This window comes from Mastomys coucha, unplaced genomic scaffold (genome assembly GCF_008632895.1).
Source record: "Mastomys coucha isolate ucsf_1 unplaced genomic scaffold, UCSF_Mcou_1 pScaffold3, whole genome shotgun sequence".
NCBI lineage: Eukaryota > Metazoa > Chordata > Mammalia > Rodentia > Muridae > Mastomys > Mastomys coucha.
The window spans coordinates 4,949,435-4,975,969 of record NW_022196909.1 but is presented as its reverse complement, the minus strand read 5'-3'; the positions used below and the strand labels follow the sequence as shown (position 1 = coordinate 4,975,969).

The 26,535-nt window shown below is 42.0% G+C and overlaps 1 protein-coding gene across 1 annotated transcript in view; it reads right to left on the bottom strand.

Annotated features, from left to right (window-relative positions):
* Positions 1-26,535, bottom strand: part of Lama4 (laminin subunit alpha 4) — a 157,905-nt gene that overhangs the window by 107,992 nt on the left and 23,378 nt on the right. Inside the window, exons 2-3 of the mRNA XM_031348564.1 lie at positions 7,106-7,207; positions 1,635-1,759 (exon numbers count right to left, since the gene is read on the bottom strand). Of these exons, the coding sequence (XP_031204424.1) occupies positions 1,635-1,759; positions 7,106-7,207 (227 nt within the window). The remainder of the gene's footprint in view (positions 1-1,634; positions 1,760-7,105; positions 7,208-26,535) is intronic.

Genomic DNA, 26,535 nt, shown 5'->3' with positions numbered 1-26,535 from the left:
GTCTAACAGAAACCCTAAATCTCTCAGAGAGCAGTGCACGACGGAGACAAGGTAACTAGTCTGAGACCACAAAGGTCCTATGTGTCAGGACAGAACTCTGAAGGTAGGTCAGGGACTCTGTTTATGATGTATTTAAAACGCATTTAATCTCTGACCTCCTGTTTTTAACAAAGAGCTTCTGTAACTCTTGACATTGTCAAGTGAAAAGACTTGTATTTCTTGGTTTATAAAAGCCTCTTCACTATATTTGAGTATGCTAATGAGGAGACTTAGTGACACTTTAAAGGAGTCAGTGTGGGAGTGGATGCTCGAGAAAGCATCCACGTGGCCAGAGGGCTAGAACTTTCAACATCCCTCCACCTCCGACCTCTGAGCTCAATGACTAATGACCTGGATGAGAAGCTTGGAGCACGGAGGCTTGTGGGAGCTTGTGGGAGCTTCCAGGTTCTTCACATGTGGAGCCTGAGAAGAGGGGTTCTGAACCCCCTCCTTTTGCTCCCCTGTAGTTTCCCTTCTTCATTTTATATGTCAAAAGATTTATTTCCATATATTTGCTTATAGGTTACTTAATTTGTCTTTTCATGGATTGTATCATTAAAAAAACCACGATCATCATAAGTATAATGCTGTTTTGAGTTTTGTGAATAATTGTAGTGAATAATTAAAGATAAGAGTGCTTGAGGGAATCCCAAATTTGCAGTTGAATGGTCAGAAGTGTGAGTTAACTGGGAATTCATATTTGTGACTGGCATCTGTAGCGGGGCCAGGCTTCTGGGAGTGAACCCTTACCCCAGGCACTGTGCTACCTCTAGGTACTTTCATTCAGAACTGAATTGATTGTAGGACACCCGTTGGTGCTAGAGAACTGGAGAGATGGTTAGTTTTATATTTGGAAAACCAAACTCGCCATACTATTTTAATTCTACACCTTTATTCTTCAGTGCTATGGATGAAATCCAGGGGTTTATATGTGTCAGGCAAGTGCTCTACCAGTATGTCACACTCTCAGCCCTTCCATGGTACCATTCTCTCTTACTAGATTTCTTCCTTCCTATGTACTTAAAAATGCATTATTTTCATTTACGTTCAATGGATATGTGACTATTCTCTGTAGCTCCACAGTCTAGCCACAGCAGAGCTGGGAGTTACTGGCTGGTTCTCAGCATCCTCTTTTGTATGTCTGTGTTCTAATTCTGGTTGGAAAGCATATCTGATTGCTTCATGCAGGGAAACAACTACTCCAGAAGACTCAGAAGGGGAAACGCTTTAGAAAACAAGTATGTCTGTTGGTATTATTGTGTAGGTTGTTGAGGTTGTGTAGGTTGAGGGAAAGCTAGGAAAGGATGAAGTTGGCTTTGGTTGGGACACTGAGGTGATTTCATTGACTTTATGATCTATGATAATATTTTGGAAACAGTTGTTCCTGTAAATGCTTAAGCTCTACTGCCCTCCCCCTCCAAAGTGTATGTAGAGCAGAGCACTTTCTTACACTTTTCTCAACTTGAAGCATTCAGTTTTGCCTATGGACAAACCCCAGAGCTATGCATAGAGATAATAATAATAATAATAATAATAATAATAATAATAATTGTGGGAGTAGTCATTTGGAGAAACTGTCTTTCTTTAGTACTTACTTGGCCAGGTGAGGCAAGGGACAGGGGCATGGCTGGCAGAATCGGGGTGTGCCTCTGATGGAGTCTCCAATATAGCCATCCAGACATTTTTCACAGTGTTCCCCTGTTGTGTTCCGCTGGCAGTGCTGTGGGACAGGAGTATTGAGAAGAATGAAGAAAGGTCACAGAGAGCAAATGTAAGCACCCTAGCTTACTTCCAACAGAGGGACGTTGGCTTGCTAGAATACATGGTATATGGCATACCATAGGACCCATGTTAGAACTAGTGAGAGCTAGAGGTGTAGATGAAGGTGGAGGTATGCACCCTGCAGGTCTATGTGTTCACTGGCAAGCTGGAACTCTATTTGGAGTCCGTGTGCAGTGGGCACTCATCAGTCAGCCGTCTTGATTCAGAAAGACAGAGCTACCACACTAGGTGTTCTGGGTGCTTAAGCTTACTGACTTGAAATGAAAACAAATAATATTCCCATAGTGCATAACTATGACAGTGGAAACAATGAGGATTTATGGGCACAGAAGAGCAAATATGTCAGGTGGTGGCACACATGCATTGGAAGGAAGATAAAGGACCTTCTACTAATGGTTTCCTATCTTGATTAATGTCACATATGAAATAACAGACAAATTGGTTTTTATAATTTCCCATTTCTGGTAAGAGTAACAAATAGGAAGAATGGTATAAACTAGGCTATTCTTATTGGAGATCTGCAGCAGGCTTCAAATTCTCCAGAAAGTTCTCTTTAATTCTCCCCTCACAGCCCTGTCTGCGTCCACTATCCACAGCAAGTTATGTCCCAGGCTCACCCCTCTTCTCTTATACACTGGATAACTTAGCACCATATTATAATTAACATGTGTGAAGTAGGTCCTCAATACACTGTAGTAGTCCAAAGGAGGAATTCTATGTGGGTAACAGACTATCCTGACTGGATCCTCCTTAATTATTTGGCCTACTGTTAGGTATGGCTCTGAAATATAATTATGCAGCAGAAAATAAATTAGAATACGGCTTAGACAGTATGATCAATGAGACTTCTTAAAAATAAAATTTAACATGTAGGCAAGAGTTTGTTCCTTCATAGTCTTTAACACTGTGTCATGTGCTCAGCCACCTCTCAGAAGATATTAAGGAAAATTGATGGAAGAAAGAGAAAACATGAAATGACGAACCTGCATCTAGAGCAAGTAAAAGCAATAAAAATCCCAAATGAGCCTGCACTTGGGACAGTGTCTTCCCAGGAAAGCCAATGGAGCTGTATCCAGTTACCGTACGTGTGGACCACAAGACATTTGTAAGAATGCTTGTAAATTAGTGGCAGACTTGTCTGAGTCCTTGTTACAGGGATGAAACAGGTCTATGTAGAAGAAAACATTCACCAAGACCAGAGACCATCTCTAGTAGCTGAAGTGACTATCAAGTGACTATCGGTTCTGTCTTTTTGTCACTAGAGAGGCTTAAGATGCCCCTTCGAGGCTTTGGTTCTGTTTGTAGTAGCCATGGGTGTCAATGTTCATTGGCACAGCACGCAATCTCTCAGTCTCTCAGCAAACACCGGCTTTTGTCACCTTCCTCTTTTAAACCACTTGTTATGAATTCTCCTAGAGGACTTGGTATCAGTTTGGGGGGCGGGGACTGGTAGAGATAGTGCCAGAGGCAGAGAGAGAGAACACTCACTCTTCATTTTCTAACTAGTTCACTTGGAGCAGTGCCCTGATCTCCCAGCTCTCCGCTCCTTTCTCTGTACAATGACTAGATGACCTTCTTGAGCTGAAAGTCTTTAACCCTGAGACTGCAAAATGCTCCTTCACCTTCCACACAGGACCAATACCTGGCAGCAATTAATGTTATCGGGGAGGGTAAAGAGCCATAGTTTAAGAAGCAGGGACCTACCTAAAATATTGGTATCCTCATTAAGTAATAAGAGCTTAATGGGTTTGTGGCATTCACAAAGATCATGATGTTGGAGAATGGGACATGTCCATCAGCACTCCTTAAATTTCAGTGTACACATATGTCTCTTAATAAACTGAGGGAAGTTCAGATTCTGATGCAGGACATCTGGGCTGCAACCTGAGAGTCCATATATCAGTCAAGCGCCTATGTAATTACTAATGCTGCTGGCTTGGGCTCCCATCAGAGAAACAAGAGTCTGGAGAGCGTTAGGTGCTAATTAGTTACTCTAAATTGGGTCTGAGCCGTAGTCCCCAGCAAAGGGTAATTTACCTTATATTGCACAAAAGAAGTGACATAGGTAGCTCATAAATTAGAAAATAAATTAAAAGTTTGTTTTGTTTTGTTTTTTGTTTGTTTGTTTTGCATTGCAGTCGCCATCTTATTATTTTAGTATCTAATGCATTCATCCCGATGACAAGCCTGGATTAAGCTGACACATAACAGATAAGGAGCTGAAACTGGTATTAAGATGGGGAAGATCCAGTTTCTTTTTTTCAGCATTATGTAAAAAACAAAGCCCAGTCTTGTGCGCTCAGGGATATGACCGAGGCATGTGAGGATTTAGTGGGAATGCTGATATTGAACCAGGCCTTGAAGTTGTCCTTCAAGAAGCCTACCACAGGGGACAATCCAAAAGTGCAGAGATGGCTTAGGTGTGTTCAGCGTGCCTGGAGGCAGGAACCTTGGAGTATCTTAAAAAGAGGGATTCTTTGACTCAGGCTTTAGAAAGACAGCTCGGTTGTCATCGGGTGACAGATTACAGACAGGGAGCACAGTGTGTGGTTGGGAGGCTGAGGCAGCGGTCATGGAGGGTGGTGTTCTCCTAAACTGAGGTAGTAGCAAGTCATAGAAGAGAGGCAGCTACTTAAAAGTTTGAGCCCTTGGGATCTTGGATCAGATTAATGTTGGGGCAGAAATGGAAGTTGATGAAGACAACCGGGCATCTGACAGAACGATGCTCTCATTAAGGCAGGGAATATAAGAGAAGGGACAAGTGTTATAAGGCAATGATGGGCACTGTACAGAGAATCTCGTATGAGTAGTCAATTCCTGGTACATTCTCTACTGGTGGACTCGAGGCAGCCATTCCCGGTACATTCTGTACTGGTGGATACAAGGCACCAGGGAACTCTATCAAGCTATTCATCCTTAGCATTCTTTAAACCTTAAGACTTCTAGACTTTGTGTCACATTTTAGCTATCATGGAACCAAACTGATGGCTATTTGGAAAATACCAAGTTTTTTTTTTTTTTTTTTTTTTTTTTTTTTTTTTTTTTTTTTTTTTTTTTTTTTAGCAATGACTTATCTAGCTTTGAATTCTTGACCACTTTAGCAGTGCCAGGTATAAATTCCATCTCATGGAGTGGGCCTTAAATCTAATCAGAGTGTTTTGGTTACTCCCACAACATTTGTGCCAATATTACCATGGTATATCTTGCAGGCAAGTTCCTATTGTAGGTCTGGGGTTTGTAGCTGGGTAATGCTGATGATCACTTTTCTCCTCTGAGAGTGTGAGAACTACCTTCCAGCATCATGAAAGCTAGTGAGTAGAAGTGAAGCTTCTAGTTGGGTACCCGTTCAATTTCTCCATATTCAATGTCATAAGTTATCACTGTTTCAGCAATAGGGCCCTCCCTCCCATCAGGTGGTGGACAGTAACCAATAGCCTTAGCAATACTCTGTGATTCTTTTTTGGGGGGGAGAGAGGTGTCCTTTATTGGTTAGTGATCTTTTGTCTATGTTTAATTAAACATAAATTATGCACTTTTAAAAATTAAATTTATAAGAATATAAATATGTTAACTTGAAGAATAGATTGTGGGTGATTTTTTTCTCCTTGAATTTTAAATACTTTTAATATATTACATATTTAATATTATATACAATGTTTATTATTTTCATACTGAACATAGTTTATTTAAATTAGAAGAAAAAATATATTTCTCTCTGAATAAAGTATTAATGGAGAGGGACTGCCATCAATCTGAGAGGAATAGTTATTTCTTTCTGTGTGAATTTTCCATGTCCTGACAACCTCATCACAGCTGGGCTCTATCGTACGGACCCCAGCAGAGCGGGCTTTTCTGCCTCTAGCTCTATCGTAACTCTCGATGGTCCGCGGCAGAGCGGGCTTTTCTGCCTCTTTAGCTCTATCATGACTCTTGGTGGACCCCAGCAGAGTCCACCACCTGATGGGAGGGAGGGCCCTACTGCTTTTCTGCCTCTTTAACTTTTCTGATCACTCATCTTGCCAGTTGCTTAATGGCAGCTGCTGGGCTTGCTGATGCCTTCCATCCTACCCCTTAATAAACCATGTCACATTATCAGCAATGTACATTGTTTTTTCAAGTGTATGCATGGGATTTCCCCCCAAATGTCACTGGGATTAAAATAACAGGAAACCGGAGATGCAAGCATTAGAAGGGGGTAGATTTTGGCAGCTGTGTATGCCTCCAGGGCTGTGGAGGACATCCTGGATGTAACGGTTATTTACGACTATGGTAGGGGGAGAGGGTAAAACAAATATCGCGTTTAAAAAAACTACAAAATAACAATTTAATGATGCCCCAATTAATTCTTCGTCTCTAGAAAAGTGACAATCACTAGGTTCATAATAATGGTTTCTAATTTGCATCTTAATGTGAAATGTGAGTCAAATTGCAACTTTAAGCCGTACGACAAGGCCACTTATAGTAAAATTGTCTGTTCAGTAGGGATAATTATGCAATTTTGAGTGTATTTAGGTAAGCATTGTGCTCTAAATGAAACTACTCTTGCAGTTTGTGAAAGGTTCTTTTTCCATATGGAAATCTGGAGCACAGAATCTTCCTGCTTTATAGTTATTGAAGAGGAACTTGATTAGAACGCATTAACTTTAAATGTGGGCATGGCTTCTCCCGGAGTCACTCTGGTAGGCGTGGCTTTTCTCCGCGTCACTCTGGTCAGTACTCCAATGCTAAGTTTTACTAAGTTGTCAATCCATTCTTAAAAATTTGAAGTATTCAGCAAGGTCTTTTACACTATCGGCCTCCCTCGTCTGAGTCCTTCAGCATCTGTCTGAACAACAGTCTGCAGGGGAATTCATTTTAGTGAAGGAGGGAAAAAATATCCTTCAGGCTTGACTGCCGAATTAAACAGCAGGACAGAGCATCTGTCTCCATTGGCTGTCTGGTTTAGACAACTAATTTGGACCTGTAGACCTGGTTGCCTTACGTGCTGCAACAGGCGATGGTCTACGCGCTTTACTGTGTTTATGTAAGGTGAAGCTGAGCACATGGCTGACTGTACTGTTACAGAGGAATCTGGAGGGTGGGGGTCCTCCTCTGTGTGTTGTCTCCAAGCCATCACCCCTGGTCTACCGCAGGAACCCAGCTGCCAGGGGACGGAGACGTGTCCTCTTGGAGCACATGGGGCCACTTGCAATCAGAAGGCATTCACACAGTATGTTTTATAGGAAAAACGGAAATGTAGAAAAGCTCTCGATTGACCATTTGCAGCTGCACGTCCCTGACTTACCAGACAGAACCCGGAGCCATCCAAGCACTCATGGGAATTGCCGTTACAGTCACAGGGTGAACATTCTCCTGACAAGGTTCGGAAGAATCCAGCGCCACATCTCTGAAACAGACAGGGGCATATATTTTCATTATTGGAAAGATATATTCTGGCCAGCATTTACAGAGGAAAGTAATAAGGGATGTTTATTAAATTAAATATTCTTTTTTTTTTTTTTTTTTTTTTTTTTTTTTTTTTGAGACAGGGTTTCTCTGTATAGCTCTGGCTGTCCTGGAACTCACTCTGTAGACCAGGCTGGCCTTGAACTCAGAAATCCCCCTGCCTCTGTCTCCCAAGTGCTGGGATTAAAGGCGTGTGCCACCATCAGCTGGCTAAATATTCTTAACAAGACACAAATGTGGGCAATTTGTAAGGCCATTCATCGACTGAGACAATTTCACAATTTTCTTTCTTTCTTTCGTTTTTTTTTTTCCCTGCTTTACACAAGAAGAACACTCTTAACACCATTCCATCATTATAAGGAACAAGGAAAAGGTGGTCTTAGGTAAGGAGGGGTGGGGAGAAGGAGAAGGAGAAGGAGAGAGATGGAGACAGAGACAGAAAGAAGGGAGAGACCAAGGGAGACAGACAGACAGAATTTTCTGTTTTTTACAATCCAAACAACGCAAAGCAAAATCAGACATGACTGGCTTTTCCTCAAGGTGAGAAACTGTATTATACCCCCTATGATAAGTCCTGAATGATGGACTATAATATAACGGCTTAGAGGTGTGCCTTTTGTAAGCGTGAGCTGTACCAGGGGCAGCTGGGATGCTCAGTGGTTGAAAGTGCTTGCCACGAAAGCCTGGTGACTGCAGTTGGATCCCCTGAACCCACAACTCAGGTAAAGGTGGAGGAAAAAAAGTGACTCCGTAAAATTGTCCTCTAACCTCCAGATATGTGCCGTGTCGTGTGTGCCCTTCCCTACCACACACACACACACCTGGGCGTACACACACACAATTTCAGAAACAATAATACTGAGAACAAACAAGCAAACCCCCTCCATGTATTCAGGCTGGGACCCTGCAGAGGTCCTGCTAAGGAAGTTAATGAGGTCTTACATCCCAGTCCATGCCTGTGTGGGTTCTGATCCCGTACTTCACAGATTTTCATAATTCGTGAAAATACATTATTTTTCTTCATTTGGGTGATGGGCCTTAAAGAAGCTAAGTGGCTTGTGGGAATGTCAAGCCATCAGGCAGTGCTTCCATTGGCCTACCCAACCAGTCTGCCCACCCTGCTCTTCCCTGGTGTCACGGGTGTCTCCAGTGGAGGAACACTATGACTTGTAGCCAGGCTTATAGACATATAGTTCTTGATTTTCTGGGATGTCTCAGTGATGTTGGGCAAAATGGTATCACAGGCCTGAAGGCAGACTGACAGCTGCAGAATTCCAGACAAGTATGAATCTAAATAATCCATTCACAACCTGTGGGTCTCAATGACCCATGAGAGTCAACCGACCCTTTTACAGGGATCACCTAAGACCATCGGAAAACACAGATATTATATTATGACTCATAACTAGACAAATTACAGTTACAAAGTACCAAATAATAATTTTGTAGTGGTGGTTGGGTCACTACATGAGGAACTGTATTGAAGGGTCACAGCAGTAGAAAGGTTAAGAACCATTGATCTTGATCAGGGCAGTGGTGGCACATGCCTTTAATCCCCAGCATTTGGGAAGCAGAGGCAGGTAGATTTCTGAGTTCGAGGCCAGCCTGGTCTACAGAGTGAGTTCCAGGATGGCCAGGGCTATACAGAGAAACCAAAAGAGAGAGAGAGAGAGAGAAAGAGAGAGAGAGAGAGAGAGAGAGAGAGAGAGAGAGAGAGAGAGAGAGAGAGAGAGAGAGACCATTGATGTAGATTGTTTCTACAGACTTATAGAGAACATTTCACAACACATCCCACATTGACCAACTATACTTTGAACTGTCTTGGATACCAGGACAGTTTTCACTATATCTGACTGGAGTCCCTATGACAGTTACGTGAACCCAATTCCTATTATTTTCTTTTCTCTGAAAAGAAAAACAAATAATTTACAGCATAAAACTGCCAATCTGACCCCTAAAACTAAAATTTAATGTGTTCACTTGAAGAAAGTTCAAAAGATAATAATGACATTTGTTCATGATGTAAAGTCGAAGGAATTTCACCCAAGTGAGAGAAAGTACGCTGAGGGAGACTACTCAATTTACCGTGTGAGTTTGTAGTAGATGGTAAGACATTCTCTTGGTCTCTGCAATCCGAGACGCAAGAGAAAGATACTAAAATTGTCACATAAAGGACTTAACTTAAAGCATTTGATTTCACATGGTTGTTAACCTCGTTACAACATGCATGTTTTTACTGTGAGTGTGGCAGGATTTTCCCTGTCCAATTACATTAAAATATTAGTGCAGCAGGAGGCCTGTGATTGGACAGGGAAAAGGGGGTGGAGCTAAGAGTTGCAGAGACAGAGTGACTGGGGGAGAGGAGAAGGAAGCAAGATGGAGGTAGACAGGATGATCCAGATTCAATGCGACTTTAAATAGCCACAGGTAGTTATATTATCATATAGAGATAGATAATTGGGGTAACTTGTCTAATCTAGGTGGGCAGTTTGTACCTTTATCAATTGACCCTGAAGTTATTGTGTGGGTATCTTGTGAATTGAGAATTTATTGATATATATAAATCTGACTGGTTAATTATAAGCTTTAAGAATTTTGTTTTACTGGGTTACTCGAAGGTGGGACAGCTGACCACAGGAGTTTATGGCTGAGAAGGTATGGACTGCTTTGAGACAAGTGAACCAGAGCTGCGGAGGCTAGTCTAGAGGCAGAGGCGGCAGAACCACCGCTGGGGGCGGAGAGTAGTTGGTTCAAGTGCAGGAACTTGCCGTACTCTTTTTAATATTTCCTACAACAATGCAGCATATAGGCAGGTGTGTGTGAGATGCCAAAGCTTTTAAGTTGAGACTCCATTTTAGAGAACCTGACCTAAGTTTGAACTCAGGTAAACTAACAGGCTGGTACCTAGCATTAGTTTCCAAGTTGCCCCCCAACAATACGTGAGCCTAACTCTAGTCTCTAGGCTAATCCCCAACAAGACCAGAGTTTCCAGGTTACACCCTCAACAAGACCAGTGTCTCCAGGTTATTCTCCCAACAAACCTGCACTCCAGGTTACAAGCCCATCCCTTGCCTAACGACCACCAATGCAGAGGGGAGCAGAAGTTAAGTTTATGATAAGACTCCCAGCACCAGCCAATTGTGTTAAAGGCCACAGTAGCTTTCCAATTAGATGCTTGCACATGTATTCCCTGCTTGTTGATTACTATAAAGCCCTGCCCCGATAGACATTCAGGGCCCCCCTACCCCAAAACCATCCTGTGTGATGGTAGTGTGTGGGGGTGGGGGTGGGGAGCAAGCTAGCTCGAATAGAATAAAGACCCTGCTATGAGTTGCATCAGATTGGCTCCTGTGTCTGTTTTTGGGGATCACTAACATTTCCCTGGCACAACATATGTAACTGCAATGTTCATATTCACCTTTGATTGCTGTTGATAGGTACCAGGCTATAGATTTAGATCTGTATACACAGCAAAGATAGTCACCTGACAGTAGGTAAGATCCCTACGTGTGGGGTACACTAAACATAGCTACATTAGTTAAGATGGCTCCTCCTTATGACTAATAAAAATTGATTTGACGGCTCATACATATGCTGCAGTTCGCAATTCTCAGGGTCTTAGCTATAATAGGAGCAGCCGACAGTCGTGAACATCTGAATACAAATGAGCTTGGTAGCTCCGAAACAGTGGCTCCTGGGTCTAGAGCTGGACATATTATGGTCATTTGGGAGCTTCAGATTCAACCTTTCTGACGTCAAAGCCAAAGATTCGTGTTTTATTAATAAGCACATTTGCATTTTTAAATAATTTCAGATTTACAGGAAAAGTAGCTGAGGTGCATTAAAAATAAAACAACAAAAAAACCCTCCCTCAAAGATTCCAACATTGGAGCTAGTGGAAAGATCTCAAAAGCTGCTGTGCTTACATGAATCACTCAGTTAACATATGGAGATTTGAACGGTCTAGACCCTAATAGCTGGGGCATATGGACTTTTGGAAACTCGGCAACATAGGTTCCTAATCTATCCTTCACCCTTGTGTAGGGCAGAATCAGTCTTTCTCAAATAGTGCACCATTGCCTGGACAGGACTGCGTGAAGGAGGGAATCACACTGTTTCAACTTTAGGAGGAGAATCCAGTCCGACTAGAGTTTATCATCCATCCGTTTATCTGCTCCCAAAGCTGAGGCTCTGACCTGGGGTGGAGGATGATCTATCTTTATGATTACTCTGTGAGAGATAAGGAAGAGAGGGAGGCAGGGAGAGGGTTGTGTTGAGCAGGCATCTGGCGTCCTGCCGACAGGGCAGGGAAAACCTGGTAAATTCCTTTCCTTTCCGCGTTGTCTGCCTAAGAAAATTATGTGTTATAATTCCTGTATCCAGGCAGGAGTTATCTATTCTAGAAACAAATACAAACAACAGACAGGTGAGTGGAAGCCTGGGTGTGTGGAGATTCTGATACCATCATTTGGGCATATGTACTGGGCATCTTCCACCTTGTGTTACACAGTCTCAGAGAGTCCCTCGAAGGGAGATAGAGCAAAGCAAATTTAAAGCTGTCTTTTTTTTTAACCTGGAAAGATCCCATTGTGTTTTACATTAAGTCCCAGATCGCTTTATTAAATGTTTTCTTGCAAGTCTGTAGGATGGCAAAACATCCTGGCCAGACATAGCTCTTATAACATTAAAACATAACCATTTCCAAGGACGAAGGCAGAACTGCAACTCTTAGTGTTGTTCCTGGATAATAATTGTCACCCACTGTGCCACGGAGGGGGCCGTGGAAAGATAATGGTCTTCCTGTAGAGCAAATTCATCTCTCTCTCTTTTCTTTCTAGAAGAAGGAGTTTTAGATGCTTTAAATTTTTTTATTTTTAAAAAAATTTTAAAAAAATTTTTAAAAAAATTTTAAATTTTTGAAAATGTTAGATTTATTTTTTTGTGTGTGTTTTGCCTGCGTGTATGCATGTGTACCACATGTGTGTCTTGTGCCCTCATAGGTCCAAAGCAAGATGCCAGATCCCTGAGGTACCATCTGAGTGCTGGGTAGTAACTGGGGTCCTTTGCAAGAGTAACAAGTGCTTCTGAGTGTGGAGCCCCCCCCGTCCCCTCCCCCCCACCGCCGTGCATACTGTCAGATGCCACATTAAACTCCCTTTCCCAAGTAAGAAGACTTCGTTACAGAAGGCAATTAAAGCAATACACGGGTGAACAAACTCAGACAATTCAGAGGGGCTGGGTATGTGGCTCAGTTGATAGGATGCTTGCTCAGCTTGCGTGAGGCCTTGGATTAGATCCCTGGCTAGCATTGAGTAATCTGGGCATGGTGGTTGCCATCTGCCTTCCAGGTCTGGAGGTGGAAGCGGGAAGAGCAGAAGTGCCAGGTCATCACTGACTGCACACTGAGTCTGAGGTCAGCCTGAACTACATGAGACACTGTCATAAGGAGAAAGAGAGAGAGAGGAGGAGGGAGGAAGAGAGAGAAGGGGAGAGAGAAAGAGAGGGAGAGAGAGATCATGCAAAGGGTTTACATCTCTGGACCCACAACCTGGAAAACATCAATAATCAGGATTACAGCACTGAGCACTCTTGTTAAAGGCGGCTCTTATCCATGTCATTCCATGTCGTAAGAGGTTCAGACTGATGCAAATCTTAATCTTTCTTCAGCAGAACATGCTGACCCCAATAACTAATTAAATTGAATGTTTAACTAATTGAACATGAATGTCCACCAAGTCCAAGTGTAGGTCATGAACTACAATTTTCTCATTTTAGCCCTCAGTAAACCTATAAGGGAAGCTCTGTTATCTTCCTTTCACAGTCAGGGCTTTGTGGTCTTGTCAGCTAAATGAGAAATGCAGATAAGAAATGACAGACTTGGGATTTATAATCTTTGTTTTTTTTTTTTACAGTAAGTTTGAATATCTATTATATCATTAACGTATTCAAGTAAGCCTTCCTTTCTGGACAGTTTTGTTTGCAAATTTTTATTACAAGTTTGGCTGAAATGAATAAAACACATAAAACTTCTCCTTTACACCACAGAGAATAGTCTTTAAAACATAAACTTAGCATTTAAAAATATTTAGGTTATTAATATGCAAAAATAATTGAGTAGTAAAATTTCCCTTTAAAGCAGTTTTTACAGTCACATGGTCATTTTGACCAACTACTCTCCACTCAATCACTTGTAGAACTTGTGTGTGTGTGTGTTAGTGTTGTTGTTGTTGTTTTGAGACAATGCACTCCTGCCTGTCCTGGAATTCATGTGTAGACCAGGCTGGCCTGAACTCAGAGAGCCCTATCTGCCTCTAACTCTCAAGTGCTAAGATTAAAGGTATGTGTCATGATACTTGACCCTTTTATGTTTCTTGATAATTAAGAGGCCCCCCTTATTATAGCTTTACAAGCTATATTATATATACTTACAAATAATATAATTATATATACATAATATAAATATAAGAAATAAGTATTATATAACATATATTATTACATGGAAATATAACATAAATATATTTTATATATTGTGTATAAATATATGTATATAAAATCTAAATATGTATATATAAATGTATATTATATTAAATATATGGTATTATGGCTCTAATTAAGGTTGGACTAATCAACGGCGTTTACTTCTGCCAGTGAAGAACAGGAGAAATAATTTCCCTTTGCTTATGCTGTCATTAGTGTGAGAACTGGTTTGAAGTGACAAATCAACCAAGGCATGCATACTTATCCAATTTTCCATTTATTAAATTGGAATTAGGTGGAGGGAGGAGATGAGCAGTGATTTCTATCCATGGCACTTATCCTTAAAGGAACCAGAGGTGACAATCTATGATGCCATTGTTTCCAGAATTCATCAATTCATGATATCAATTATTTAGTAATGGGATTACAGTGAGTTAAGATGAATTGTAACTCAGAATGCCGTTTGTACAGTTGTTTTTCATTCTTGCTCTCACTTGAATAAGTCTTGTGAACAACAAGACTCATTCTGACAATGATGTCATCACACACAACACTTTTTTAGTTTTCTTTAAAATTGCAGTCATGGGGGCTGGAGAAATGGCTCACTGATTAAGGCACTTATTGCTGTTGCAGAGGGCTCAGGTTTGATTCCCAGCTCTAGCCATAACTCCATCTTTCTTTACAACTATCCATGCTTCATTTTCAGGGATTCAATGCCTTCTTCTGACCTCTGAGGTCACCTGGCATGTGCATGGTGCACATATAGACACGCAGGCTGTTATATACTGTAGTGGTTTTACTAGGCTTGGCTCCCACAGAGTCACTGTCTGAATGTTTGGCCCACAGAGAGTGACACAATCAGGAGGTGGGTCTTGTTAGAATAGGTGTGGCCAGGCAGTGTGTCACTGTGTGTCACTGTGTGTCACTGTGGGGGCGGGGTTTGAGGCCTTATGCTCAAGCTCCATTCCATGTGGAGGAGGGGAGGCTTCTCACTGGCTGCTTTCAGATCAAGATGGAGAACTCTCGCTCCTTCTCTAGTACCATGCCTGCCTGGATGCTGCCATGCTTCCCTCCATGATAAGAATGGACTGAACCTCTGAAGCCGTGAGCCAGCCCCAATTACATGTTGTCCTTTATATAAAAAGGTTGCCTCAGCCATGGTGTCTCTCTTACAGCAATAAAACTCAAACTAAGGTACATACATAAAATAAATAAATGTAAGAAAAAATAACTTTAAAGCATTTTCTTTTGAAGAATAGTTCAGTCTGCATCCTTTGGATGTGGCAAACTTGTGTTTGGAGTTATTACATAAACCAGGTACCTAGCTAAACACTAAGATTTTATTTGGAACATTTGTGGAAACCCCAGTGCGCCTCCTAAGTCCCGTCACAGGGAGTAAGTTAACTGAGCACAGGCATCACTTCTGCATAGACCTAAATGTCTGGAATCTTCAGACTTTCTATTGGAAAGTCTGGTGAGTAAATAATAAATGCTCTAATGCAGCCTCTTGAGATCTAAAGTCCCTAACTGCCCGTTAAGAACAAGAAAGTGGCGAATCGATGGGATGTGGGAAGAATCTGCAGGGGCTAGCTGAGGATAGGAGACTCATCTTGAGGTCTCTAAGTAGATGAACCAATGACCTGGAGGGGCTGAGATAGGAATCTCCAGCTGTAGCAAATGACAGTGAATTAACTATGATAAAAATCCCATGACAAAGTTCATGCTCTCCAGCCCTGGTGCCTATGCTTAAAGGACCTAAGCAATAATTGCTAATGACACTTGCATGGTGTCTGTATCCAAGGATCTCCAAACATTTCATAAACATCAGCATGATGTCATCTCCCTTCCTGAGTTAGATGTAGGCTCCTGATGCGTCAGTTTTCACTTCAGTTAAGAGACTTGAAGTAGAAGTCTAAATGTATTCATTGGAATCCAGAGTTGTTGCTAGTTTTCACATTGGTACTTCACAAACTTAAGACGGCCCATGAGGTTGTCTTTCTGCTTAGGTCTTTGTATATAGTAAATCTATCTTCTGGTTTCCAGCCAGCAATGTCTTGACTCTAATTTCAGTGTTAATGAGCTCTGTTTTTTTTGTTTGTTTGTTTAAATAAATATTCAAATCATTTTAGGAAATGTATTAGCAGCAGCATAAAAATAAATAAACAAAACAAACAAAAAGCAAAAGGAACAAAACCTAAGTTCTTTCCCCCTCAGGGGGATGAAACTCTAACTCGAAGTCTCAGTGCTCCTTCACAAAGACCAGTTTGCATCTGCTTACAACACGGACAGACTGAAGAATCAGATAGCTCTGTTTTTTAGGAACTAGTGGTGTTCGATACAACGGCATGTATTCAAACACATCAGTTTAGATTTGGCAGCAGAGGAGTGACTCTGGGAACAAATTAATAAACAAAGAGGAATTTTATAGATTTTTGTTGTTTGTAAAAACAAAACAGAGAAATATCAGCAATGGGAAGCTGCTCCAAATCAGGCAACTGACAGTTTTTGGTTCTCTGTAGCTTTTTTTTTCAGATGAGGCTTGATGTGTTCCTATTTTTCACATATTAAACCATTGGCATGGTACCAGACTGAGTTAACTGCCTTCTGCAATGTGTTCTGCAAGAAGTTGGAGAACTGACTGATTTTACTTGACTCTGGAACAAATTACCCACCCTTGGGTATTTCTAAGTACTTGTTTGTGTAATTGAAATTCTCTGCATCTTAAGAGGTGAAGTTAGATTTTAGATTCTGACAGTGATTTCAACATCGCTTGAGTGGTTTCAACATTCCTCAGAGATTTTTTTTTTTTTTATCTCAAAGGTGTTTGTTCTGACTGTCACAACAAAACAGAAAAAGTGAATGCCGACAGCGGAACCTCCCAAGTGGCGCTTAGAGCTTCATGTTTGAAGTTTAGGGCCCATGACCACAAAGCCTTCTCTAGTTCGCAAAGCATTCTAGCTCTCAGTTTGATTACTAATAAGATGGAGACGGTGATTCGGGGGCCTAGGAACTTCGATCTTTTTTGTTTGTTTGTTTGTTTTTTGAGATAGGGTTTTTCTGTGTAGCCCTGGCTGTCCTGGAACTCACTCTGTAGACCAGGCTGGCCTTCTGAGTTTCTTGAACTCAGAAATCCACCTGCCTCTGCCTCCCAAGTGCTGGGATTAAAGGCGTGGCTTACCGAGTCATTCCTGCTTGATGTACATGTCTATAGCTGAGCCTTATTGATTTGCTATTGAATATTCTCACTGTTGGAAACCACTGATCCCCTCCCAGATTTCAACGAGCTGCCATCTGTACCCTATGCATCAAATATTTATTAGGACTACAGACATCAGTAGATCCAGGCTCTGTTGAAATAAATAGTCCTCTTTATTTGTAAAGTTGAAAGGATCAAACAAGAAGCGCACAGCTCCTATAGCTAGACAGATTTTCCACTTGAAGTACTTGATTTGGGATGATCATGCTCATTAATATTGATGAATACTTCTTAAGATTTTTTTTTCTCAGAACATTAAAATACTTTATAGGTCGCTCATCTGTAGTAGTGATTGGCACTTACATAGGTAATGAGGGTTTGGTTTTTAAATAAGTCTGGTAACATGGGGCTCTCTGCCCCAGATTCTGTCATTTTGTCCCATGTAACTGGCTTGTTCTTTTCACTTTTTGCCTTCTGGGTCTTGATTACACAACTTAAGGCTCTGCCAATTTTGTTTATTTAATCTGAAGCCTGACTCAGTCTTACTTAACTTACTGGGGGCAAGGGCTGTGGACACATTTCCAAGAAAGGAAGAAATTCAGCCTTCAGGGCCAGCTATAAGACCACTTAGTGAGAATGACCAAGTGTTATTCGGGGGATTTTGAGGACTTCTTTGCCATTTACAAGGAACCATAGTGCTAGATGACAAACACTGCTGCCATCTGCCACCTTTTTTTAATTTTTTTAATGTTTTTTTTTTTAATGAACAGCAACAGCTAGTATTTATGGACTGATGCCAGTACTGAGCTAAGTGCTTTTTATGGATCATTCAATTTAATCATTACCATTTAATGGTCTGCAGTCTTGGACATATTTGCCTAAATTACTTCTTCTTTTTACAAGAAGTCGGGAGGTTGGATTGTTACGGATGACCAGGGCTTTCCCTCAGTTTTCTCAGGCAAGATTTGGTATTGAGCAGCAGTGCTTGCTTCTGAGGGCACTACTTTTGTGTTGAGGATGCTCTGTACCACAGAGGGCCTCACTCAGACTCACTTGAGAGGCCATGCAGACAGGGGCCAAGAAAGATTTCCCTTCCTTGTATTTTTTTTCTCACTGGTTCACAGACCACTGAAGACATGCTGCTGTGAATTTATAGAAAGGAGAAACTTTATAGAAAGGCCTCAAACTGTCGGGCGCCTTTCCCAGTCCAGCTGGACATACGGAGGCAAACAACAAGCTCTTCTCCATGCAGTTTAATCAGGAACCTTCATTTTTACTTCTTCTTTAGCTAGCTTCTTTTATATTCTTCTCTATCTTCTTCTTGCATCTTACTAGTTACATCTTTCTACTTTCTTCTTACTTACTCCTATTTCCTACTTACTCCTATTCCCTACATCTTACTACATACATCTTACTACTTACATCTTTCTTACTACTACTTACATCTTACTTACTCTTATTTATTACATACTTAATCCCAATTCTACATACTTACTCCTATCTATACATATTTACTCCTATCTATATATCTTACTTACTATCTATTTCCAGCCCCCAGCCCTTGTGGGTTAAATACTTTCCCTGGTCCCAATCAGCATCAGCTATGTGGCAAAGCACAATAGGCTACGGGAAAACCATGCCAGCTTGCATCACAAACTGGAGGCACACAGCTTTTCCAACTAAGGCTTGTTTATCTCAATGCTCTCTGCTCTGGCCGGAGACCAGGTGTTCAATATACATATACATATATATATATATATGGTGGCAGCTGCGGCTCCCCACATCAAACTTCTTTCCTCTCATTACATAATTTCGCCTTTTTCAGTAGAACATAGAGGCTACTGAGTTGGAAATCTCATGATCTCTTATCCTTATGCCTTCTACCCATCCCACTTTTGTTTTCTAATTACTAGAAAGATGAACCTCTTTCTGCTCTGGAGTCCACACATCCTGTAGCATTTAGACTGATCAGTTTATCACCCTCTCCTGCCTGTGGGGCTGGGGTAGCCATGGAGTTGTGAGGAAAAGGCCTGGAGCAAGAGTGGGTTCTAGGCGTATCCAAACCCCAAAATTCTAATCCTGACGTCAGCAGGAATAGGACTGCTCCCCTCACCTCCAGGCCTGTATGTCCTAGTGCATGTAGTCCTGTGCCTCCATCTTTGCCCCACCAAAGGAGGTCAAGTAGCCAGTAGCCAGGTTAAACTTCCTTTCCACTTACAAGGTTATGTCCAGCTGCACCTGGAATTCCTCCTTATGCAAATGAGGCGTCCCCAATATGCCCTGGTCCTGGCCAGTGATGTGTACACACTCTGATAACCACTACTCAGCCCTCCAAGGTTGAAATAGCCTTTGTTCCCTGTTAAAATGAGCAGTCTCCCTGAGACCATTCTCCCGAGAGTCTGCTCTAGAGTGCTCACTCACTGCTGAGGTCTTCAACCCCTGGCTATTTCCTACCTTGCTTCCTTACTCAGTGTCTTAGTCAGGGTTTCTATTCCTGCACAAACATCATGACCAAGAAGCAAGTTGGGGAGGAAAGGGTTTATTGAGCTTACACTTCCACATGGCTGTTTATCACAAAGGAAGTCAGGACTGGAACTCAAGCAGGTCAGGAAGCAGGAGCTGATGCAGAGGCCATGGAGGGATGTTCCTTACTGGCTTGCTTCCCCTGGCTTGCTCAGCCTGCTCTCTTATAGAACCCAAGACTTCCAGCCCAGGGATGGCACCACCCACAAGGGGCCCTACCCCTTGATCACTAATTGAGAAAATGCCCCACAGCTGGATTTCACGTAGGCACTTCCCCAACTGAAACTCCCAGAAGGATAACTCCAGCCTGTGTCAAGTTGGTACACAAAACCAGCCAGTACACTGAGGCTTCACTAATCCACTGGTTGTGACTGGGGGATGACACCCCTCCCCTTTTTTCCCCCTCCCTTTGTTCTTCCCTTCTCCCTCCTACACTATCTCTCTTAATCAGCTTTCTATTACTCTAACAAAACATTTGAGTAGCTTAAAGTAACTTTTAAGGACAAAAGGCTCGTGGTTTTAGAGTTGCTTGGTCTCGAGGTCAGCACAGGGCTTCACAGAGTGTCAGGCAGAAGGAGGTCTGTTTACTTTATAGCAACCAGAAAGGAGAGGAGAGGAGGACACCTGAGTTCAAACACTTGTTTCTGTGGTGAAATTCTCCCGTGACCTGAGTTCCTTCTAACAGGTCCTACCTCTTAGAGAGTATACCACCTCCCAGTAGGGCCACAGGCTGGGGAAACTTTAGCCTTGGGTAGGCACTCCAGATTCCAATTTCAGCACCGTCCATGGCTTCCCGAAGGTGGCTGTCAGAGGAGGCAGGTATGCACTGATGCTGGGTCCTGACTGGCTTCAGCTTCCAAGCACACCTTCCCTGAGCTCTGCTCTCATTTCCTCCTCTCTCACCCAGACAGCCTTCCCACATGGAACCACTCACATTGGCTCTGCTTCTGTCAAGGCAGTCTGGTCTGTGCCTCTACCTATGATCTGGCTTCTGCAGCCCATGAAGCACTGAGACTAAAGTCTTGGCCTTCCAAGGCTTGGCTTTCCTGGTCCTGTCCTCATTCCCATAGTCAGCACTGTTTAATTTTCTCTCGGGGGAAGCTCTCTATTCTTGTTTTCCTATGATCTTTTTCTCTACTTTAGTTTTAGGGGGCAGCAGGGTGAGTGCCCCTCCTCCCTTAGTGTTTTCCAGAGCTCCTGGCTCCCTCTTTTCACAGCTTTGCCAGATGGTGTCAAGTTCTCCCACAAGGACATGGGTCTCCTGCATCAAGGTGATTAGTGAACCTCCAATCTGATTTTTTTTTTTTGTCACTTCTGGCTTCTAAGGTCAGATCATACTTGTTCCTCTCCCACTTCCACAGACACTTAGAATTTAATGTGTCCAGTACTAACATTATCATAACCTTTATCATAACCTTTCCCAAACCTATTTTCTTCCTTCACGTAGGACCTGATAGAAAGAACTCTATATTATATTTCAGTTAGTATTAAAGATAAAAAAGAATAAGTGATGGATTAACATTGCTAAATTATTCACATATACTTTTTATAAATGTAATTTTTAGAAACACTTCCAAAAGAATGAATACCTCAAGATGAGAAAAAAAATTTTACACACAGAAGGGCAAAGAACGTGCATGCATGCTGCCTCCTGTTTGCAATTACTGTGATATCCATAGTCATTGCAAATCTGTGTTCTGAGTGCAGTGCAAGGTAGAGAGAGAACATCCCAAATAAAGTCTCAGGATCTTAACCTGTGAGGAACTTGCTCTCTAAACTCATAGCCCCTGGGTGAGGATGAACGGCGCAATAGAAGTTCTGCACGCTCGTGTGTGTGCTGAATGAGAGCGCACCGCTGACTGACGGTCAAGCAGGTGGGATGTGCTAAGTGAAGTTTATGAGTCTGCTGACTGCTGACACTCAACAGTAACTGTAGGAGTTGTCAGAATGGAGACAACAGAAGGTGTGTCATGGAGGAGCATTTTGTCCCTGACGTTGTTTAGAACAGCTGCCATATGTTCATAGCAAACTACAACAAAACCAGAATGGATTTCAGTAAGTTCTAATATAACTTTTAAATTCTCTTCATGCAAACATTCCTCATTGACTTGTAGGGTAGGTAGTTCCCATCTCGTACCACCCTTTGTACATTGTGATCCCATAGAATTAATGTTCCAATACCGGGGCTTAGTTCAGGATCTTGGGCATTTCTCCTTTCTAAACTATTGTACTTACACTTTCCCCCACAAATGTGTGTGTGTGCTCAAGAGTGCACACACACACACACACACACACACGTATGTAAACCAGACTTTCTCTTTCCTAGTTTACTCTTTAGATCAGAATTTACTTGTAAAAGATCTTATCATACTACTTTTCTGGCTCTTAATGGCTACATGAATAAATAAAATTCCTGACAATAAAACATCCAAGGCTTTGTTTTAGAAACCTAACATCTCTTTAGGATAAACTGCAGGCTCCCTCTGTGCTAATAAAACTACATATCCCAACTTCCCATATGAAACATATTCTTGTCTTTGCATACATTGTCACAGAAATCATGGTTGTCTCTTTGCCTCTCCGTCCTTTGGGGATACTTTTCCCCAGTTTCTCAGACTTGGTTTCTCACATGACACATTACAAATACCTCATTAGAGTCCAGAGAACACAGTAATCTTCATGTCCTCACTACCTAGCAGGTTGACAGGCAGTGATTGACCAACAGCAAAGACAAACTAGAAGTGCCATCTGGAAAAAATTCTGAGTCAGTAAAGAATGAGGCACAGGAGAACACATGTGCAAACACTTGGAAGACAGTCTAGCAGACCTCACAGTACAGACATTTCTAGTTATGAATGAATTTTATGCTATTGAGGGGGAAGCCAAGTGCTTACAAGAAATAATATGATAGTTAGGTTACATTTAAAATGTATAAAGCACACAACACCTTGTATAGGGGTGCACACACACAAAAGTAGGGAAGCAGGAAGGAGAATGAAGACATCCGTCTCATTAAGGGTCGAGAATGGGGGTGAGGTTAGGGCTGGGTAATATCACCCTCTACTTTGGCAAAGTTTTCTTTACTAAGCTGTGCAGAGAACATACAAATCGTCATGAAAGTCTGAAAGAGATAAGAAAAGAAAGAAATGCATATGATATCCTTTAGCTTGTGCACTGGATTTCTGTGTCTAGACCTGGCAAGGTTCTCTAGCATCATCCCTAGGAAGTCGCTAAAGTCTTAAGAATGATTCAGATGTATAGCATAACTTCCCTTGCTTCCCGCCTACTCCCTGTGGAGTTTTATCGTTACACATGGTGCAAGAATGAGCATAAGGTTTCCGTACTTAATCTGCCTTTCCTTTGTCTTCCTCACCTTACAGCTGGGATGCCCTCTTACAGGACATCCTTTCCCAGGGAAAGCACGCATTGGCTTCTGAGTTCTGCTGGATGGGTACTTCATAATTTTAATAGCCTTTCATTTTAGGGCTAAACTTATTCGCCCTAGGCTTCCAGTGCAACTCAGAGAGCTTTAAAACACCTGCTTACTTTGACTAGGTTTTCTCTGTTTTAAAAAGAAAGACATTTATTTTTATGTGTTTGAGTGTTTGCATGTATGTATGTACGCCATGTATACCCAATTCCCCAAAGGCCAGAAGGCAGTGTGTCCTTTGGAGCTGGAGTGACAGATGGCTGTGAGCCACTGTGTAGGTGCTGGGAATGGAATGTTGGCCCTCTGCAAGAGCAACAAGTGCTCTTAACCATCGAGACATCGCTCCAGTTCCTGGTTGGACATTTCTTAAGGCAAAGTTAGCAATTCTCAGAATCATTCACAATAGTCTCATTTTCCAACTGACAGATAAGCTAACACTCAACTAGCAAAGGCTCATTCACCAATTTTCTTTCCTAAAAAGAGTATTGGAGTCCCATCTCAGAGCACTTTCTTCTCAGAGCCCAAGACAGCTAGTAATAGAACTCCAGCCAGCCCTCCCCTTTGATTAATACAATGTAAAAAGAGTGACTCATAGGTTAGACATACAAGCTCTCTCTAGCTGACCTGGAGCTAAGGGGAAATCAGGAGAAGTCTGTGATAATTTAAGATAAACGGAGCTGGGTTGTAGAATAAGATCATGTTCTCACAGCCTGCAGATTCTTTTCCCCATTATTCCTTTACATAAAGGGGAAAGGGGCAATTTAAAAAGTTGATTGAGGCCAGGCAGTGGTGGCACCTGCCTTTAATCCCAGCCCTTGGGAGGCAGAGACAGGCAGATTTCTGAGTTCAAGGCCAGCCTGGTCTACAGAGTGAGTTCCAGGACAGCCAGGGCTACAACAGAGAAACCATGTCTTGAAAAACAAAACCAAGTTGATTGCGGCTGTGGGTATAGCTCAGTTGGTAGAGTGCTTGCCTGACATGGACATAGCCCTAAGTTCAATCTCATAGCTGCTTAGGATGCATACCTCCAACTCTAATAACTCTAGTAACCTTGGGGAGGAAGTAGAGGCTGGAAGATTAGCTTAAGGTCGTCCTGGACCACATAGGGAGTTTGAGACCAGCCAGGAACACATGAGATCCTGTCACACAATAATAAAATAAAATTTTATTTTAGCCAGCTTGCACCTGGATAAAGTAGGTGACAATAGAAAAACCTTCTCAAAGAAAAGAAATGAAAAAGGAATTTTAGTAGAGAGGTATCCTTGACATGACCTATCAACCAGGTAGGAATGGAGAAAGGAAATCCTTTTCAATTATATCTTTCTGCTGACCCAGTGTCCCCTTTCTTCACAGGTGGAACATGGCCTTGTGGGTAAAGGTTGGAGCCTCCAGAGCAGAAGCAGTGTTGCTTCTCACAGTGCTGTGCTTCTCTGGGCTGGGGAACGAGCTGCCTTTAGCTCTTGGCCCTAAGGTGGGAGATCTTATCAGAGTCGCTGGTTCCAAACCTCGTGTTGTCCTTTTATTCCCCACTCTGATAACTTATTCATGCTTCTCCACTAATGAAGAGATGTTTCCTCCTGTTTTCTGGCTCCTTAGCCTTTCTTGGGCGTGAGTCATAAAAACACCCAAACCAAGCCTACTTATCTTCTCAGACATCCTGAATACAAACCTCCACTTAATAAAAACTAAGTTATCTCCTGGGCGAGCATTACTCTCTGTTAAAGTAGGACATTCTTTTTAAGGATAGGCATTACAAATATCGATTTAATGACAATAGAATTTTAAATGGTTTCCTTAGGGGTCATGGGTAGGAAGAAGTGGGGATGAAAAGGTTTCTTTCAAGATGCATTTCTGGGTAAACTAAGACGGGACTAAAAAATAGCTTAAAATTTTAGTTCAATATATCTAAGGATTGAAATTACTCTATTTTATGATGGTCCACACTTCATGTATTTATTATCTTCCAAAGCTTATAGAAACCTGAAAAATGGGACACTTCCCTCTGTTTAGTAGGTAGAATTCAAATAGGTAAGCATTTGAATTTAAAGCAAGAACATGTTTCAACTAATCGGTTTTGTTTCTCAGCATAATCACTGGGAACTAGAGGTTAAAGGGAATAACTTGAGGGAATTTCATAGGGAATAAATTTTTCTTTCAAATGCTTTGTCCTTTCCTCTTTATTCTCCTGGCAGCAGACCAGGTCCCCTGCCCTTCAGGAATATTCACATTTAGATACTACTTCTATCCTGACTAGGCCTGTTTTTACAGAGTCACTGAAGGCTAGAGCAGGCTAGGATGTCAGTGAGATAAGGCCCTTACTTTGCTAAGGCTGTTTACCTAGAACCAGGCAATATCATCTTTTGTGGACTTGCACTTAGCCATACCTCCTGATGAGGATAGTGCCAGGGATGGGGGTTAATACCTTTAGCCTTTAACCTTTAACCTCTGCTCTAGGGAGGCAGACAGATCTCTACAAGTTTTACAGCATGGTCTGCATAGAGGGGTCTAGGTCAGCCAAAGCAACATAGTGAAACCCTGTCTCAAAAAAAAAAAATGAAAAATAAAAACAAACAAACACACACACACACACACACACACACACACACACACACACACCCCAAAAAGCCAGTATCTCCAGGAGATACCTGTGAGGAAAATCAACTTTACTCATGTCTATCAGACTTGAGTCTCCCTACAGCAATGTCAGCATCATGAATTCCTTATTTTACAGCAGTATGTTGCTGGCTCCCTCTCTCCCTCTCCCCGCCCCTCTCACACACCCACTCCCACAATATTGAGGCAGGGTCTCACTCTGTAATCCTGGGTGGTTTGAAACTATGTCGACCTGGCTGGCCTTGAACTTGTGGATACCTTCTTGACTCTGCCTCCTAAATCATATATCTGACTACTACTCTCTAGGCATCTTTCTGGAGCTAATTGTGCTGGGTGGAGCTAACAGAATGAACATATTCACCTTTCCTCCATGAGCTTACGGCTGCCTCTGGAGAGGAGGCCCGGCCAGTCCTCTGTTGTTATTTGGCCTGGTTTGCAGCAACTATTCTTCATTTAAATACAATCATTTATAGCTGATTCTTTAATTTTAAACTGTTTTTATGTGTGCAGTTAGAGATGGACTGTGAAGTAAACACTTTTTTCACTAGAGAACCAGTCTCTGCTGGGAAGCTGACTGTATGACACCAAGCTGTGCATCTCCCTTGTTCCACGTGAGAGATCTGACAATAGGCCCTGGGAAAGGATGCCCTTTGTGTAACAGACACCGGTGTGCTTGCAGTGTGCTTGCAGGTGTTTCCCTCATGAACCAGAAGCAGATGTCCGGTCAGGCAGAATATATGGCAGCTTGACATATCTCTGGATGCGTCTAACAGGAAAAATACGGTCCATAAATTATACTAATAAAATATCCTCATTGAAAATTTGACAGAGCCATGAAATGCATGCCTTTGTCCTTCAACACCAAGAAAGGGTGAGTCTCACAGAGACCTTGTGACGGATTCCACATTTCAGATTGTATGCTAAATGCCTATTCTACCTTCGGTATATTTTATGAGACATGTAATCGTATGAAACATGTAAGTACAAGGCTCAATCCCACTGTCTTACTTGTAAAATGTTAGCAGTAGAT